Source organism: Lissotriton helveticus, chromosome 7, assembly GCF_964261635.1.
Source record: "Lissotriton helveticus chromosome 7, aLisHel1.1, whole genome shotgun sequence".
Classification (NCBI taxonomy): Eukaryota; Metazoa; Chordata; class Amphibia; order Caudata; family Salamandridae; genus Lissotriton; species Lissotriton helveticus.
In genome coordinates, this window is record NC_136068.1 from 281,286,259 (window position 1) to 281,305,028 (window position 18,770).

Consider the following 18,770-nt stretch of genomic DNA (forward strand, 5'->3'; position numbering starts at 1 on the left):
CTGATTCTTGAGTTGCGAGTTGTGCAGCTCCACCGTGGAAACAACAAGAGCCTGCCTGTGAGGCTGAAACGGAGACAGGGAGTAGACTCCCCTCTGGCTTGGTTGTACAGCGGCTTCAATTTCCCCAAGGATTTCTTCTTTTTCTTGTCAATAATGTACCCCTTTGGATGTCCCGTTTTTGAGGAGGAGCAGCCCTTTGCAGCTCTTCGTTCTAATTCTTATGGGCCTGTGTGGTCCTCCTGGTCCCTTGGAGCCAGGATTGTTTTTGCAATAATCTGTTTAGTTGCTTTAATATTTTCATTAGTTATATTTATTATGCACGAAAAACATTTTTCTGAGCAATTGAAAAATGTGACTTTGCCCTTTCCTAAATGTATTAAATTGATGTTCTAGCCCTCATAAAAGGAAAATGGACAAGTAGCCCTGAAAATGTTTTTACTAGACGGTTTTAGGATTTGCTTAGGACTATCAAAATTATATTCCTGCTTATACCTCATATATACCCGTTTAATGAAATCTTTAGAATGGAAAATGCCCACCTAGCAATGAATTAGGATATTGATAAATTTATGAAAATGAATTTGCAAATATTTTCAATGTTCCTACTGGACCATAGGAATGTCTTTAGCTCATGCTAAATGGACCATCTGTTAAATATTGCAGGGATTTGTTAGCATGAGCTGAAAGCTATTTTGGCAGCCATTTTAGGTAGCCATGTGCTCGCCATGTGCTGTTTCCCTCTTCAGAGCCTTGCACATGCTCAGAAGGGCCTAGCTAGTAGAATGCACCTGCTCCTAGTATAGAACTGTCAGGCTATTTTTGCTGCTGTATGGAGAGCAAGCAGATCTTGCATGCCCATATTAGGCATTTTGCATGCTTACATGAGCCAGGACTGCCCCTTGGTCTTCTGACTATGTAACCCTAAGCATATATAAGGCCCCAGTTTTCTGTACTCTTTAGACCTCCTCATTCAGTTGCTAATGCTTCTGTGTGACGTAGTCTCCCTCATCTGAGGTGAATAAATGCATTCTTTTTATATTTCAAAAGGTTTCTATGTTCTTCAGGTTGAAAAGTACAATGTATCATCATGCGTTTTGTCTAATTTTCTTGGGGATAACTCTTTTGTCCATGATCTATCTCTGAGAGTATAATGCTTGCTTGCAACACTCGCCATCACTCTCAAGGTTCCTCTGTCACTCTGAAGGTTCCTCTGTCACTATTGTAGATCACCAACTAGTTTTCAGCATGATTGCATAGGTACTGAACCTTGGGACATCATAAATATTTTTACATGCTTCATTCTCCTGACATTGTGAAGGGCGATTATTCAATGCATGGTGTTATCTGCATAAGACCAATAACATTTTTTTGACATTTTGCTTGCTTCAATTGTCTCTCCCCTTTTATTTCAGGGTTCCTTAAACACACTTTGAAAAATAATCATGGTCCTTAACTGAATATATTTTTAGCTTAATCTACATTGTCTCTTTTTGATAATAGAAGCACTTAGCTACATTTCATTGTATACTCTTGTTATTTTAGCTTGGCAGACAAGACCACAAAAAGGGTCGGAGAGGTAACTGAGAAATACTGTATTATCCTGATTTTTGCAGAGAGATGGGACATCCCCACAATTCAGGCTACCCTCTGGGAAGGAATGTGGTTGTTCACAGAGAGGTATGCTAAACGGAATATATACTTTTAATGCATTGACTATAGGCAGACAGGATATTGATCCTAGAAGGACTACCATATCTTCATTCTATTGTATTCAACCCTCAGACTAAACTTTGTGTTTTACTGCTATTACAATGGGGATATCTAAGAGAATTGGATAATGTCCATGCCAATGTGTTCGATATTCAAGGTATCAGAAAGGTCACAAGGTGATTAGTGTTTTGCAAACTGTGCCAGGTCACCTGCACCCAGGAAATATGAACCCTCTCTGAAGACACCACTAAAACTGAAGCTGATTAAATTATTTGCTCACAGGGACACTACACTTAATCTACTTTTCAGCAACTAAAACCATACGCAAATTGCCTCAGTTTAGTTACAATCAGCTCTCAGTAACAATGGAATGAAAACATATTTGGTGTCACTATGTATCAGAAGTAGAATTGAAAGGTTGGAAATGAGCCCGAAAATTCATCAACGTAGGCTAGTGAAGTTTATTCTAATTTCAGACACACTACCATGGAAGATAAACTCAATGTGGGGAGACCAGTAAAAGAAACACACTGCCAAGAATAAGCCAGAAAAGGGAAAGAGGTGAATGTCAGAGAAGTCACTGGATGGGAAGTAAGAATTACTGTCTTAAACAAAGGGGGTATAACTCAGATAATTTAGAATGGGTGCAAAAGTAGTAACTGGAGTCAATTATTAATCTAATGACAGAGAGGTGAGGGGACGATTTGTAAAGAAACAGAAAGTAAGAAACAAACAGCTCAAATAATGAAGCAAAAAAAAGCGGAAAGAGACTACATGGATACAAGTTGTGGAACAGGAGCAAAAAGTGGGCAGGTTACAACTGAGAAAGAAGGATCTTATGACTGTCGACCCATGCAGGGTGCTTGATAGACAGACATACATGGGCGCAAATAGTAAGGAGGGCTTTCATTATTGGTTAAATGTTGCAAGAAAGACGTGACTGGTAGGCATTGGGTCCTAGAATGACAAGAACCCAACAAATGTAAATATTGCTTGGCATATCTCACACTCCGTATGTATCTCAGTCATCACACTTCCTGTTTATAAAGCCCCAAGGTACATTTCTCACCTGGAGGCTAATTACAGGGTGTTCCAACGTGATTGTCTTTTGCACCAGAAAGGTTGCCTGCCCTTCAGCTTCACAGACAGCATTGAAGTGGACATTGTGATCATCTTTTGACAAATACTTTTCATATTGGCCATAAGTAACCGTAAATGGAATCTCCTTTTCTGTAAAGATACAGCAATTGACAAAAATGAGTGCTCTGTAAAATTTTCTTTTTTGATCTTCCATAAATAACACATACATTTTAAAGCAAATCCTGAGGCAGGCCAATCACGACACTGCGTCTAACTATTGAAATGTTAAATAAATTAAGTGGAAAGAAACTAATTATATGATAAATTACCTTCAGCAGGACCAAGCTTGACTGATGTTTTCTCCCCAGAGACCTCACTCGTCACTCTCCCATTGTACAGCATGGATGAGGCGCAGATGCTCACCATTACATTCTTGGCATGCTCTGTGCTTGAGTTTTTGAGGATGAGGATCAGATTGGCATCCTCACCAAAATGAATGGATTGAATGATCTTGAATTTCCCTGAGACATTTAAGTTGGCTAATTCAGTGGCATCCCCCATCGCATCCGCTGCAGCCCCCCGATTTGATGTAGATGGAGGAGCGCATCCAAACAGCTTGGTATATGCCTTTGTAAAAACTTCTCTCTCCTTCTTGGAACCTGAGCAGAAGCGAAAGAAAATTGATTCTGTTGCTGCAAAGACAGCAGTGTACCCATGTTAAGTGGTTTCTGTGTATATATCTATCTTCCCACATGCTGAGAGAAACAGGAAAGGTGAAGTGATCGCAGCAAGAACTTATGAGAAACACTGCTAGGGAATACAGTTTGTATGCTTCAATAAAATATGCTTCAACAAACCCTCACCACTTCTGAATAGTTTTATGAATTACACACCCTCCTTTTTTGCCTTCAACAATATCCCCATTATCAGATAACTAGTGTTTACATTGATGTGCATATTGAGGCTTAGGAGAGAACACTCATATTTTGCAAGAGGTAGAAAGAAGCACATTGGTTATTAAGCAGCACCCCATTTCGGCAACATTTGTAACTCACTTTTCTTGTATATGGTCTCCTCACAAATTTGTGCCACACTGGTAATGCCATGTGCAAGCAAACTGCTAGAAGTCAAATTTATACCAGATGGCACGGAAGCAATTTTGAAAACGCGTCCTGTGACATTAAACAAGTGGACATAATTGAAGATTGCTGCTAAGGGAGTTCTGGAACTTTTTATGTAAAAAACACTGCCCTATTTTTAACCTGTGTTCACCGCCCTATTTCAATAACAGAAGGGTAATGCCACATTCAAGTCTGCTCAAAAGAGTAAGTGCTGGATTTTGAAGATATATTCCTCCTCAAGTTTATATGTTCAACTGATCACCCAGAGACTAGAAGTGTGCCATATATCCCACCACAGAAGAGTGCAGACTCTAAATGTTTTACTTCCAGAGACAACCTATTGTAACCTTCCTGTGCCTAGCTAACACTAGCTAGTGAGCTTTATGTTCCACAAGATGGAGCACAATCCAAAAAAGGGCAAGGCACAGGATTCCTCAAAATCTGTTGTATGGAAGCCTCTGGTGTCTACCAATTCCGTGCCAATAGATTCTTCACATTCTGTTTTATAAATACACCTTTGACAACAAACATATTTTGGCAAGGTTCTCAAAAAACAAACAGTGGGGCTGACCCTGGTTAGGCACTTCAATTTCTCAGTCAAACAAATCAATCTTGATTATGTGCAACACACGTCCGGAGCTTGCCACACTTATGCTCCACTGTACGACAGATACCAAACGTTTTTTTCAAAAGGGACGGTACACAAAGAAGCAATATTCAGAACGTCTCCAAAGTCTTACATTTTTAAGTTCTTTATTGTTCCAATATTGTTCAAAGTGGCCCCTCAGTCATGTGGCCATTTGACCTGAATGTAAGCATGCGCAACCCCTCGTATCAGTTCCTGATAATTCTCTTCATTTACCCATCACTACTTTGATTGAGACAGTCCACAGGAGACGGTAGGAGGTACCAGTGCCAGGACTTTTGGATACCTTTAAGAGTGACTGACGTTACAGATGCAACCTCCTTCTTCGTTTTATATATAAAAACTGTGTGACGATGGAATGCATGAACTGGTTTGGCCTACCATGACCTGGGACTCCATGTATTAAATTTCACGAGATCTTCGAGCCCTGATGAAGTTCCATTGGAACGAAACGCGTTGGCTGAGGCCCCTTTTTGTAAAAAAGATTGGAACAATAAAGAACTTAATAATTGAAGACTTTGGAGACGTTCTGAATATTGCTTCTTTGTGCACTGTCCCTTTTGAACAAATATTTTGGCAAGGCACTTAAACAGATTAAAAAACATTTTTGGCACTCTTTTTGGGATGAAAATATCCCAAAATGTGAATTTCAAAAATGTCAATTCCCTTATAATTACAAATCAAAGAGATAAAGGGCAATGATAAAATTAGCTAATATATGGCCAGTATTGGACGATAATAATTCCCAGAAGTCTAGCACTGAAAGTTAATCACTTGGAGATTGATACAAGAATGTGTTTAGTGAGAAAGAGACCATAAAATGATGCCCCGCTGATTCAAAGTTAACAATAGTATATTGAGTATCTACCAATTGTCAAATAAAACTGTCAGGATTACAATATCAGGACATTTAATTCTAGTGTCAAGACTAGGAAAATCAGAAGTATATCAACTATATTCAGGATAAGGCTGGTAACACAAACCTGCCTTGGAAATTATGTCGGACTGTCCTCCTGGAGAGTGAGGGGGAGTGGGGTTGAGGGTGCTAGTGGGAAACACTGCTGATTAACTTTTGTTACAGGGGGCTGATTTTGCAGCACTGCTGCAAAGCTGGCCCCCAGTTGTCTAAAACCAGCCCCACCCTTCTGGCCCACCAGGAAAATACCTGGTGCCTGCTATGGCCAATCCAGCCCTGACCATATTCCCCTGGTAACTAAAGAAGGAAACCTTCAGATGAAAAGGGAGCCATGCCTTGCAGCAATTGTTTGCTATAGTGTATCTCAGCATGAGATGATGCAGTGTGTTGCCCACCGTGTTCATGTTACTTAATTACTTCTGATTCTTGGGAAGGATTCTCTCGATGAAATGGTTTCTCAGTCACATCTTGCAGCAGCCACTCTTTTCAGGTGCTCCAGGGAGAAGTCCAGTCTCCTCCTAATGGGGCAGCCAGTACCGTAAGCGCTTGGTTCTCGCATTCTTTGATATCTCTTAGTACAATAAATTAATGCATTTTTATTCTTTGAAGGAGTAATGCTTTTTGGCTGGGGTTGCATTCCTATGTTCTGATATGGGGGGTTGATTCTCCAGGGAAGAGAGCTTTTAAAGCACCTTTATTTGTATCCTGATTTATGGTGATGCGCCAAAATTATTATCTTGACTTCCACTGATAGGATTTTTATTGTGCTCTTGTTTTAATCAGATAAACATTCTCTATTTTCTAAGACTGTGTGGAGTTTTATTGTGGTGTTTTCATTGTGTTACTGTGTGTGTTTTGCACAAATACTTTACACATTTATGTTAAGCCTGCCTGCTCTGCGCCAAACTACCAGAGGATGAGCACAGGTTAATTTAAAACGTATATCTAGCTTATCCTGACTTATAATGTGGTCCCTACTTGGACAGGGTGCACATCTCTGTAAGTTATAGACCCAATTTCTTACATTGGTGATCAGTAGTGAGTATAGGACTTGTGTTTGTGCAATAACATATAATCATTCAGTGCTCACTACAACTCCATATCTAAGACCAATGTGGGCCTTTTCCAATTCTCCCTGATTGGCCTTTTTTTAATTATCTGCTAAATTATGTGTCTCTCTGGAGAAGCCGTACCTGCAAGAATTGAGTTTGAGTTGGCAAGGTAAGAATTCTACACTGTGCAGCAGCTGACAGAATTCTGCAAGGACATCCACGCTTCTACAAGGGGCTTAATTAGGAAGATGCAGCTACAGAAAGCTTTATGGGCCAGGGCAGAGACCCGGGATGCAGGGGATGACATCCCAGAGGAGTAGCAGGAGATCCCTGAGGCAGAGGGTGGCCTGTATCTGGAGTTTAAATGTGGATATGGAACTACCATGGAAGGGGCCAACGACTTGATAGGAGCAGCAGTGGTTACCAAAGCAGGGAGCAGTATCTCCTCAGATAGGCTGTCACCAGAGGATCTGGAACACAGGAGGGAGGTAAGAAACTTAAAGTTAGGGCTTCCCAAGTTGAAGCACGTGCGTGAAGAAAGTGTTTGGAAATGGAGGAGAGGAAACTTACCAATGAGCTCAATCTCAGAGAGCTGGAGATAAAAGCCCTACAAATGGGGCCCTGTAGCAGCAATGCTGGCATTATACCTACAGTGGCGATGGTGATTCAGGAGTCAGAATCCAAAAGGATGTGCAGCTCAGTTATGTGGTGGGGATGACATTGATCAATGGTTTGCATCCCATGAAGTGGCTGTGAGAGTGCACAAGGTCCCAGAGGTGTTCTGGGGTGGTAGTTGGTGGGTGAAAATGCCCACTGTGTGGAGGGACACAGTCCTTACACTAGATGTAAAGGGCCAAACATGCTACATTGCAATTAAGGCCCTACTAGTCAAAAAGTTTGGACAGACCCTGAGAGGTATAGGTTCTGTGGTAGCCATAAAATCTCTTCACAAACATGGGTGGATGTCTTGGATTATGCCAGCAAGGCACTGAAGGGCTGGGGTAGGGGCAGCAAGGATGATGATTATTCAGAGATGTACTACTGATTTTAAAGGAGCACATGCTTGATATTTGTTTCCAGAGCTGCACCAACAGCTGGTTGATAGCAAGTTAAATGACCCCAAGAAACTTGATGAGGAGGCGGACATATGGGTCAGCACCAGAGTGTCCAAGAAGGCATCAGAAGGGGACTGTCAAAAGGGTGGGCAGGGTTCCCAACAGAAGAAAGAGGGGAGATAAAAAAGACAGACTTTTCTAAAGGCCCCTAAAACAACTCAGAGAGGAAAGAGTCTCATTTCACTTTCCCAATCTGGCCAACAGAAGAAAAAATACCCTGACAAAGGTCAACAGCCAAATCCCTGCAAGTGGTATGAGTGCTACGACCATGGACACTACAAGGGGGAATCCCAAGTGTATAATACGAGCACCTCCTTCCAATGGAGGAAAGAATCCATGGGGTGGCTAGTGTAGTGCTGGGGGGGAGATTGTCCCAGTTAATGGGGGGGGGGGGGTTAGTGGGATTACCCCAGTGTCCCTGGGTGATAGTGAGATGGTTCCTATGATCCATGTGATCTCAAATACTACTAAGTAGAGGCAATGTGTCTCCATCAATGGGCATGGTGTTGAGGCTCTGAGTGATAAGGAGTCAGCTGGTGTTTCCAGAGCAGGTGCTTCCCAATGCATTTCACCAGGCTGTACTGGCTGACAGCAGAGAGGGTCACTACCCAGTAGCACGTGTTCCCTTTGAGTGGGGGGGGGGTTTACAGGTATTCTGGAAGTTACTGTGAGCCCTGCCATGCCTGTGGACTATTTGCTGTGAAATAACCATGAGCACACTATCTGGAAAGAAGTGGAGCTCAAGGCTCACATGGAGATGTTGAGGTTACTGATTGGATCAGTGCAACAACAAGGTCCATGGTTGCTCAGGATGGGAGTCAACTAGGTCTGGAGCCTGGAACAATGGCCCAGCCAGCTGCTAAAAGGGGAAAGGTAGAGGGTGTGGTAAACCAGCCCCTGAGTGTCTTCCCAGTGAGATGGATGGGGTTCAGGTGGTGGCAGCCCTGAAGCCCACTGAGGAGGGCATCGCTTCCCTTGGTGACCTGCCTTCACTTGCCTAATGGCATGTAGAAGGAGGACCCACCAAGGGGGAGTTCTGTGGGGCACATAGGGAGTGTCCAACCCTTGAGGGCATGATTAAACAGGCTGAAGCCCAAGCAGCAGGTGATGTGTATGGGAGTTATCGCATGTACTGGGAAGGCAACCTCTTTTAAAGTGAACCTAAGGCTCCTGTGCATAGGACTACAAGGGCATTGGATGTCTCCCAATGCTACAGGACCTTCCTCCTGGAGCTGGCTTATGAGACTCTCCTGGCAGGACACTTGGGCCAAGGCAAGACCTTTGGGTGTCCCACATTTCTTTTGGTCAAAGATCAGTGCATCCGCAGATGCATTCTGGAGGACCTGTGCAACCTGCCAAGCTAGTAGGAAGACAGGGCAATGGCCCAACCCCCCTTATCTCACTGCTAGTCACTGGCACTCCCTTTCTAGAGGGAGGGCATCAACATTGTAGGGCCTATGGCTTCCCAGACTGATTCAGGCTACAGGCTCATCCTGGTTCTGGTGAATCATGCCACTACGCACCCCGAGGCAATCCCTCTGAGGCCCATGACTGCACTTGCAGTTGCAAAGGCCCTGACGGGGATTTTTACACCAATGCGTTTACCCATGCAAGTTGTGTCTGACAGCGGCACAGGCTTCATGTCACCATACAGGTAGTCATTGTGGAAAGAATGTGGAGTAACTTACAAGTTAATCACTACTAAGCATGGGCGGATTTTGCGAATTGGCAATCCGCGAAATTGCGTATTTATGGATTCGCAATCCGCAAAATCCGCGAACTTACTTTTCGGGTAGCCACGGTCGCGAACATGTTGTTTCTACATCTGGTTCATCACAGCACCCTCTGTTTCACCACTGCCACCCTCTGTTTCACCACTGCCACCCTCTGGCTCACCCATGCCACACTCTGGCTCACCCATGCCACCCTCTAGTTCATCACTGTAGATTATGGGTGGAAAGGCACACCTGCCCTGCCTCAACTGACATAAATGAATTAGGGGCTGATTAATGTGTTTCTGAATTTGAACTTCCTGGTTGGAACCTGCTTCCTTATCTCTAATTGCTTTTTCTGAGCCTGCTGTGAGGGTCAGAGCAGGGTCATAGAATAGTTGCAAGTAGGCAACTGAACTTTGAAGGGGCCCCTCAGGAAGCACTACAGGGAATGGTTACTAATGATAAGATTGAACTTTTGCACCTGCTGAGTGCTTTCAGTTTTGCAAAAATCCAAATATCCAGCAGCATCCACAAAAAGTAATCCTTCCAGGCACTACAGGGAATGGTTACTAATGATAAGATTGAACTTTTGCACCTGCTGAGTGCTTCCAGGTCAAGATCCAAATCAAAGTGACCAGCACATGAAGAAAGCACTGAGAGGAGCCTGCTGGACAGGAACAGGAAGTTGGAGACTGTGGGGCACTTCCTTCCTCCAACCCCCCCCCCCAAAATGGACTCCTTGCAAAAAAAAAGTGCAGGCAAATGTCAACCTGAGGAGTTATTCTGATAAAAATCATAATTTTCAAGGTTTATGCTGCCTGCTGGTGGATTTCTTGTGCGAAATTGCAAATTTTGCAATCTCGCAATTGCGAGATTGTCGCTGCCTGCCGCATCTACGTTTTCGCAAGTGTTTACTCCCGCGAAATTGTATAGTATTCTAGTTGGCAAGTGCGACCAAGCAAAAAAATCCGCTTCGCACGGATTTACGAATTTTCGGTAAGTTCGCGAGAGTTCGCGGATTGCGAATTTACCGAAAATCCGCAAAATCCGCGAGCGGAACGGATTTTACGCCCATGCTTAATCACTACGTACCATCCACAAACCAATGGGCTTCTGAGAGATTCAACAAGACCCTAAAAGGCATGTTTAGAGGCCTGCCTGAGGCCCTTAAGATTAAGTGGGACATCCTTGTACCATGCCTGTTGTTTGCATGCAGGGAGGTACCAGGGAGTGGTCTTTAGCCCCTTTGATCTTCTGGATATGCACCCTATAAGGGGATCTTGAGTCTGATGAAGAAAGGATGAGAGCAAGCTCATAGGAAGTGTCCCCAGGCTACATGCTGGCCTTCTTAACCCAAATGGCGAAGTTGTGGAAGCAAGCTTCTGACAACTTGGAAGTCAGTCAGGTTGTGATGAAAGAGTGGCATGACCCAAATTCTACTACTGTGAAATTATAGCCTAGGCAGGAATTGTGGGTTAGGGAACCCATGGAACCCAGGGCCTGCAGGACCATTGGACTGGGCCTTATGAGGTGATTAAATAGAATGGTAAGGCTACCTACCTGGTGAACCTTAAGACCCCTAGGCAACCCCACAGGGTGCTTCACATCAATCGCCTCAAACCCCACTTTGAGAGGTATGAGATCACCATGCTGTTGGTGACAGATAGAGAAGAGAAGAGTGAACCTCTCCCTTAACTATTGGACTCCAAGGAGAAGGATGTGTCTTTGGACAGAATACTTTTTCCCACTCTAACCCTAGAGCAACAGAGGGACTGTCATCCCTCAATATTTTCCCTTATCCTGGACCTTAGCGGCAGAGGGACTGTCACCAAGGTTTGGGACAGTACTACTCAATGTTCTCCCTTATGCTTGGACCATCCACCTGTGTACCCATGATGTGGACAATGGGGACAACCTCCCAATTAAGAATACATCTTACAGGTTGATGGATCAGGTAAGGGCCTCATCAAGAGTACAGTCTCGAAGATGTTGGAATTGGGGGTGATAAAACCCTCCAGTAGCCCCTAGTCAGTCCTGTGGTTTTGGTATCAAAAGCTGGTCCAGCAGGAACCACACCGGGACTGAGTTATGTGTGGATCACAGAGGGCTAAATTTGGTGACAGAGCCTGATGTGCATCCCATCCCAGGGGCGGATGAGCTGATTCACAGGTCAGTTGCTGCCTAGTACTTAAGTACCTTTGATCTTACATCAGGGTACTGGCAATTTGCCCTAAGAGAAGGTGTGTGGTACTGAAAATTCTGGACTCGTGTAATAAACTTTGTCGTGGCATGACGATTTTTATATCAAAGGACCGAGAATGGCTAGTACACTATGTACAAGCATTTTCGTCATATTCCAATAACGATTTCACCCAGAAATCATCATTTTCGTCCTGAACCCTTGGCTTCCATTTTGTGTACAGCAGCCATTTTGTGAGTTGCCCTCACATAGGCTTATAACTACAGCCAAATTCGATTTCTAAGGACACGTACACCTTAATTGACTTCTCTGTGACCTGGGCAAGCTGAAACCATTGCCCCAGGCCGAACCTGCCCGGCCAGTTCCTTTCCCAGTGGCCGAGCGAGATAGCATCAAGGCACAACATGCCATAAACCTTTTCATCGCACACACACCCTGTCTTATCTTACTCACACCTGTCTCTGCTCCCTTCTTTATGGCCTGTTTACGATGGGGATGTGCCGGGTTTTTATTATGGGTTTCTGCAGCTTGTGTAAGAAGGAATGTTGGTTTTTTTCATGTTTGCAAAAGCTAGAACTGCCTCTTTCTTTTTGTACTGAGTCATGTAACGCTAAAAACATATAAAAGGCCTCTGTCCTCTTCATTCCTCAGACTACCTCATTCACTTGCTACGGCTTCTGGGTGACGTGGCCTCACTATGTTAAGTTTAATAAAGATGTCTTTTCATATTTTCAGAGTCTGTGCCAAGTTCTTGTTATATTAGTAAGTATTCCCTGAGAGCGAAAATTACCGAGTTCTTCAGTTGGCGCCCTAACGCGGGGATCATCAGAGAAGTGACTTTCTGTGGGAGTGATCGTGCCAGGAGACTGAAATAAACTGAGGAGGACAGAACAACAGGATTCTAGTAAGAAGGTACTCCGTGCACGGGGTTTCTGGAGATTCTTTGATTCTGCAGCCCAGTATATTTCTGACCTTCCTGATTTTTGATCCTCCACACTATGTCACTCCTGACTGATAACCTTTTTGGCGTGAGTATTCTTAAAAAGACCATTAGGTCATGTAGAACTTGACAGTTAGAATCTGGATAATATTTTGATTAGTAAAAGTAAGAGTTAAGTATAAGTGGGTCGCTCCCAGTCCTTTGTTCTTTGATTCTTTGATTTTGATTGGTTCTTAGTTTGATTTGTCCTTAGTTTTTATTTGAATATTGCAATTTTCAAAAACCGAGGGTCTTGTAAATTTACGAGTGTATCGATAGAGATAGCCCCTTGAAGTTTGGAGCTAGATTAGTGAGCTATAAGATGCCTGATCTTAGCAAATTTGGAGATTTGTGTTGGCCAACTTTGTATATGTTTGGATTAGCCGGCTTCCCCTAAAGGGATATCTAAATAGGTTTAGATTTAAAAACATATTTCTTCCTTGGTGATTTTATACCCCCAGGGAATTAAAATATGACATAATACAAAACAAGGATCCTTTGTTCTGCGCAGTTTTATGAATGGAGATATGCAGAACAATTTTTTGTGTTCTGCCAGCCACAACTACTGAATTAAGTGTATTGTGGCTTCGTGCACATACAGCAGTCTGTTGGGATATGTTTTTTGCAGTCTTTTGGAACCATATTGCGACGTGCTTCTTGTAAATATGACTTACAGCTAGTATTTACAAATGGCTTTGTTTTCGTCCTGAGTGTCGATTTGTGGGTTCAATGTGTGTTTCAATGTCTATGTGGTTTTTCTCATTAGTGTAACTTCAGTAATAGTTACAGCGCTGTATTGTGTGTCCTTGAGTGTTTGAATACTTTCTCTTTATGTCTGCAATGAGCTCTCAATGTGTGTTTGTGGGTTTCTTGATGTTTTCAGTCTGTTAAGTAAAATGTCAGATTAATTAATATTAAGTAGAAATTAAATAACACTCCAGCAATTTACTATGTCACATGCACTACTCTGATAGGGCCACTCCCAAACCCCCTCCCTCTCAGTCCCTTTGTGACTCCTTGAATACTTATTTTTTAGAAAAAATTGTCAACATTAGAGCTAACATCCCACCTCCTTCTCCTACTTTTTTTGAGCCTTCTCCCCCGATTGCCCACGGCTCTCTTTCCTTCTTCCCTCCGCTCACCGAGGAAGTATTCCTTGCAATACTCCCCAAAATAAAATCTGGCTCCCCGGCGGACATCTGCCCAGCCCACATCCTGCAACAGATTTATTCTGTTTGTCCCAAACCACCTATATCCTTCCTCAATAGCTCGCTGGCTCAGGGGGTGGTAATTCCAGCTCTCAAATCTGCCACCATAGTCCCCATTCTTAAGAAGCCTGGAGCTGACCCTTCCACCCCAGCCAATTATCGTCCCATCTCCCTTTTGCCTTATTTAGGCAAGGTACTAGAGAGACACGTAACATCGGTCCTCAGTGCCCATGTGGAAGCCAATGGGGGTCTTGCATCCCGCCAGGCTGGTTTTAGGCCTAGGCACTCCACTGAGTCCGTCGTGGTATCGGTCCTGAACCATCTCAGGGAGGGCATGGACCAAAACAACAACCAGGCCCTGGTGCTCCTCGATCTTTCCGCCGCTTTCGACACGGTGGACCATTCCATCTTACTCTCCCGTGTCGGAGCGGCGGGGGTCGAGGGCTCAGCCCTGGTCTGGCTATCGTCCTTCCTGAGGGACCGCACCCAGGCGGTTCGGTTGGGGGATTTCTCGGCCACTCAACTTAAAGTCACTTGTGGTGTCCCTCAGGGTTCTTCTCTTTCTCCTCTTCTGTTCAATCTTTACATCTATCCTCTGATCTTTGCACTTCAGCAGCTGGAGGTCACTGTTTTTAACTATGCAGAGGACCTCCAGCTTATCTTTAATCTGTCTTCTTCCCCTCATTCTATGTCTAATTTTCAGTCTATTATGATTTTCATCAGGGACTGGATGAACCACAACCATCTGAAGTTGAACCCTGATAAAACAGAATTGTTCCTTACGGGTGGTTCCTCCAGTCCCTGGAACTCTCTTTTTTGGCCTTCTTCTTTAGGATCCCCCCTACACCTTCTTCCTCAGTTAAAACCCTAGGTATCAAACTCAATAATCATCTCAATCTTCATTCACAAATTAGTTCTGTGGTCTCTTCTTGCTTTCTTGTTCTTCGAACTATCCGCTCTGTCTCTCGCTTTTTCTCTTCCGTTGCACTCAAGTTAATTATGTCCGCTCTGGTTGTCTCCCGGCTGGATTACGCTAATGCCCTCTACAACGGCATCCCGGCGTATAGTTTGAGGAAGCTCCAGCTGGTTCAAAACCAGGCGGCCAGACTGGTGTATGGCCTCCCCCGCTCTCACCACTCTACCCCCTTACTGAAAGCACTACATTGGCTACCTGTTAAGGAGCGATCTCTCTTTAAGACTGGATGTATGGTCTTCCAGGCACGCCAAGGGACTGCCCCTGCCTTTATCTCTTCTCTACTAAAAGAGTACACCCCTGCCCGTGAGCTGCGCTCATCTACCCAATCATTCCTTCAGGTAACCCGGTACAGACGCAAGAAATGGGGCGGAGCCAATTTCTCTTTCTTGGCACCATCTTTTTGGAACTCCCTCCCCGATCACTTGCGTTTGGCCACACATTATTCTTCATTCCGTAAAGATCTTAAGACCCTTCTTTTTACCCAAGCCTTTCCCAATGTAAATTGATTTCTATCCCTTTCACTCCATTAGTTTTCTGTCTTACTGCTATATTAGCCTCCACAGTGCCAAGAAACCGCATGGTGAACGTTGCGCTTAATAAATATTTTAAATTCAAATTCAATTCATGCAAAAAATCGCTATGTGTTGCTATTTAATTTACAGACTAAGTAAAAACGCATATGTGCAAACTGTTAAATGCTTAAAATAGATAAGTTAAAATTCACATTCACTAGGAATATGAAGGCCTCAAAAATAATTGTGTCTTTTGTAGCAAAACGAATTTGTAGTTTTTTTTTTACTTACATGCATTGTGTACATGTGAAAGGCAAACACCTCAGCTAAAGTGAATTTTTTCTTGCTAGATTTAAATGCATCTTTTTGCACGCACATTTTTAAAACTTGAAATGTCTGTTTTCAGTAAAACTGAAAGCGTGCTCAGGTTTCAGCACTCTTTCAGGTTTCAGCCTTTCCTGCCGTTAAGGCAGCAGATGTTGTTTTTAAAGGCCATGAATAATATTGGAATGTTTATTTAGCCCAGGACTTAGCCGTTAGTTAATCACAGTTGGACTTTTTCATTTCAGAATATTTATTTATTTATTTATTTAAAACATTTGTAGAGCGCAGCTGTCACCTGGCAGGTATCCTGGCGCTGAAGAAGCATACTCCTAGAATAGTGTTTTAGAGGGTTACAAAGATAAGGTTCATCACTTTGTATCACTGAAAGACATTCCAATTGCGATTTTCCTCTCTTTAAGCAATTTCTTTAAAGTATATTTTTGGTTCTTTTGCTAAATACTGATTGCCCTTTAAAAATGGCGCGAAAAATGTCATGTTTTACGTTAGGCTTTTTGTGCGTAAGCGCATAAATGAATGCATCTAAAAATGATAGGCAAGGGATGCAGCTTACCTTTATATGTGGAATTATCATAAAAACAGATAATTGGTTTCATTGAACGAAAAATTATTAATTATGGAAAAATTATTTGAGAAAAAAATAAGTGCTTTTTAAAATCGTTTTTTAAAATGTATAAAGCTTAATACTCATACTATGACCTCCTAGTAATAAAATTTGATTTAAGTTATGTGTTACTGTATAATCAGGTAATTTGCATGTTGGTTTTCACTTGGCGCAGGCGTAAAAACTCATTTTTCAAGGGAATTAGATGTGATATGCTTAATGTCCAATCTTTGCAGTCTGTAAAGCACATTCTGAGGATGATTAATGAGTAATATAATTGTAGGATTTTTATTTTTAAGTGCCCCAAAGATAAAATTCGAAATTGAGTTAAATGGGTTTTTAACACAGCATTCTTGTCATTTACCATAGCTTGAAAGTGTCTCTGGCTTCAGTAAATGCATACATTTGTGTATAATACAAATTCGCAGCTTGTCCCCATTTGGGTTTACTTTTAAATGGCCCAGTGAGATCCAATTAAATTTGCTGAAATGAGTACCATTGCAACAAACATTTGTTCTAAAAACTGGTCTGTCTTTGTCAGCCAAAAAAAAATTAGCAGAAGTTTTCTGTAAACAATGGATGAGGCTGTCATGTTGACATTTGTGACCTTTTAAATTCGAGCCTTGTCTCTGTGAAATGCAGAATAACATTGCTAAACAGGCCTCTGAAAGGTGGAATTTCTGGTTTAAAGGGAGATATAAATAAAGGTTTCTTGAAAGGTTTCTTTAAAAGTCCCAACATCATGACATTTGTATTTCTGCTCTAAAAAAATAATGTCTGCTAGTACAGAAAACAAAGTGTTGCATTACTTCTTAGACAAAAAAATAAGATGCAGCCTTTTACTAAAATTTTGAAGCATACATACATGAATAAGTAAGAACGATTTGCCAATTAAGAAGTTTTCTTTTTATAATGGAGATTGTGGCACAAGGCTAATTTTAGGTGTCAGGGAAAGGATTTTACATCTAAAAGTTAAAAAGGCTTCATGTTGCAAGGTGACTGACAAGATGGTAACAATTAAGTAATGGACATTTATTTTTGTGTTTGTTAATGTGTATCATGTTTTGTCTTCTGCTTAAATGTTACAATTGATGTCTGTTTTATTGTAAGAAATGTCTCTCTTTTGTGTGCTGTGTATTTTTTTTCCTTTTCGCTTCTGCTCACAGATCATTCATGGATTCTGGGGAATTTTATGCCTAACAAGACACGTGAGTTTGGTTGGTTGAAATGAGATGGGTTTTTTTTGCGCAACTCCTTTGAAAAGAAATGTCCATGCGTTTTTCATGTTTGTGTATTTTGTTCTATCATGAATTGTTCTTGCTGGTTCTGTGTGTCCGAAAGTTGTATTTGACAGCAGATACCCACTATTGGTGATCTACTGTCAAACAGGAGGGTATCCTTACACGGTATTATGCGTCACCGCTCATTTATATATGCTATCGTTTTACAGCGAGTATATCTGGATGGCTTGACGTCCGTTTTGTGTGTTTTTGCATGTTTTATGTTGTATGTTGCTGCTTAAGAAATTATTACAAAAACACCCGTGTTGTTGTGAGGGGACATGTATGACGATACGTATCGCTGTCAACAGTCGGGTAAAATTTTCGCATATTGTGAACCAGACAGACAACACTTCACCAGTGTATGTCAATTTTTTTGGGCTATAAGTATTGAAGAAAAATAAACAGCAAATTTTGTCATTTGTAGTCACGATACTGCCCTTTCCTGTAAGGAACAGGCAGCCCTAAAATTATATATCCTGATTGGACGTAAGGATAAATTATAGATTTGTGACTCTTGTACATGGTGACCTAATTTCTATTTCACATTAGTCAGTTTTATTCTGCTTCCTAAGTGGCCTTTCTATGGATCTGGACCATAAAAGAAACCAGGTTTCATTTTTTCCTGAAGAAGGAACTGGAACATTAGCTGAGATTACCATATATGGTGTAGTGGCCAACGGTAGAGTTAAATTTGTAGACTATTGTGATTTTTTTTTGTGTATCACCCATACTCTTGGTATTGTGTCACATGCCTGACTATCACCCAAGCGCATCGTGTCTAGTCATTGGGGATTTTAGCTGTGTAATAGTCCCATTCCTCTTTTCCGTATTCCTTTCACCAGTCAGCTTTTATTATTATTAGTGTATTGTGCAGGTTCACACTTTCAGATTGCAGTAATGTACCATGACCCCCATCTTATGTATAATTCCCTTTTGCATAACTAGACTGGTTCTAAGAATTTCTTTAGGCCTATTCTGATGTTTTTCCAGTCTGTCTGTTAAGGTAGTCATTGACTGATTAACTGACTCAATACTATGATACAATAAGCTTTCCATCTCAATAGGAGACACTTTTACGTTTTTTTCTTTAATATGACAAATTCAATGCCTATTCTAATTTGGTTTTTAGTTCCTTTTTCTGCTGCTTTAATTTTAATGGACCAGATGTATTTTAAATAATGGATATACCAGGACTCTCTAGTTCTTGTATTTTGTTCCCACATCTTGATCATTAGCTTTTGCATTGCATAGTCCCACCTGATGCACAATTATTATGAAAACATGTATGTGATCCCGCTTTTGAGATGTTCT

At 42.1% G+C, this 18,770-nt stretch overlaps 1 protein-coding gene across 1 annotated transcript in view; it reads right to left on the reverse strand.

Annotated features, from left to right (window-relative positions):
• Window positions 1–18,770, reverse strand: part of LOC144768422 (protein-glutamine gamma-glutamyltransferase E-like) — a 370,967-nt gene that overhangs the window by 23,633 nt on the left and 328,564 nt on the right. The window contains exons 10-11 of the mRNA XM_078652065.1: window positions 3,120–3,449; window positions 2,780–2,940 (exon numbers count right to left, since the gene is read on the reverse strand). Of these exons, the coding sequence (XP_078508191.1) occupies window positions 2,780–2,940; window positions 3,120–3,449 (491 nt within the window). The remainder of the gene's footprint in view (window positions 1–2,779; window positions 2,941–3,119; window positions 3,450–18,770) is intronic.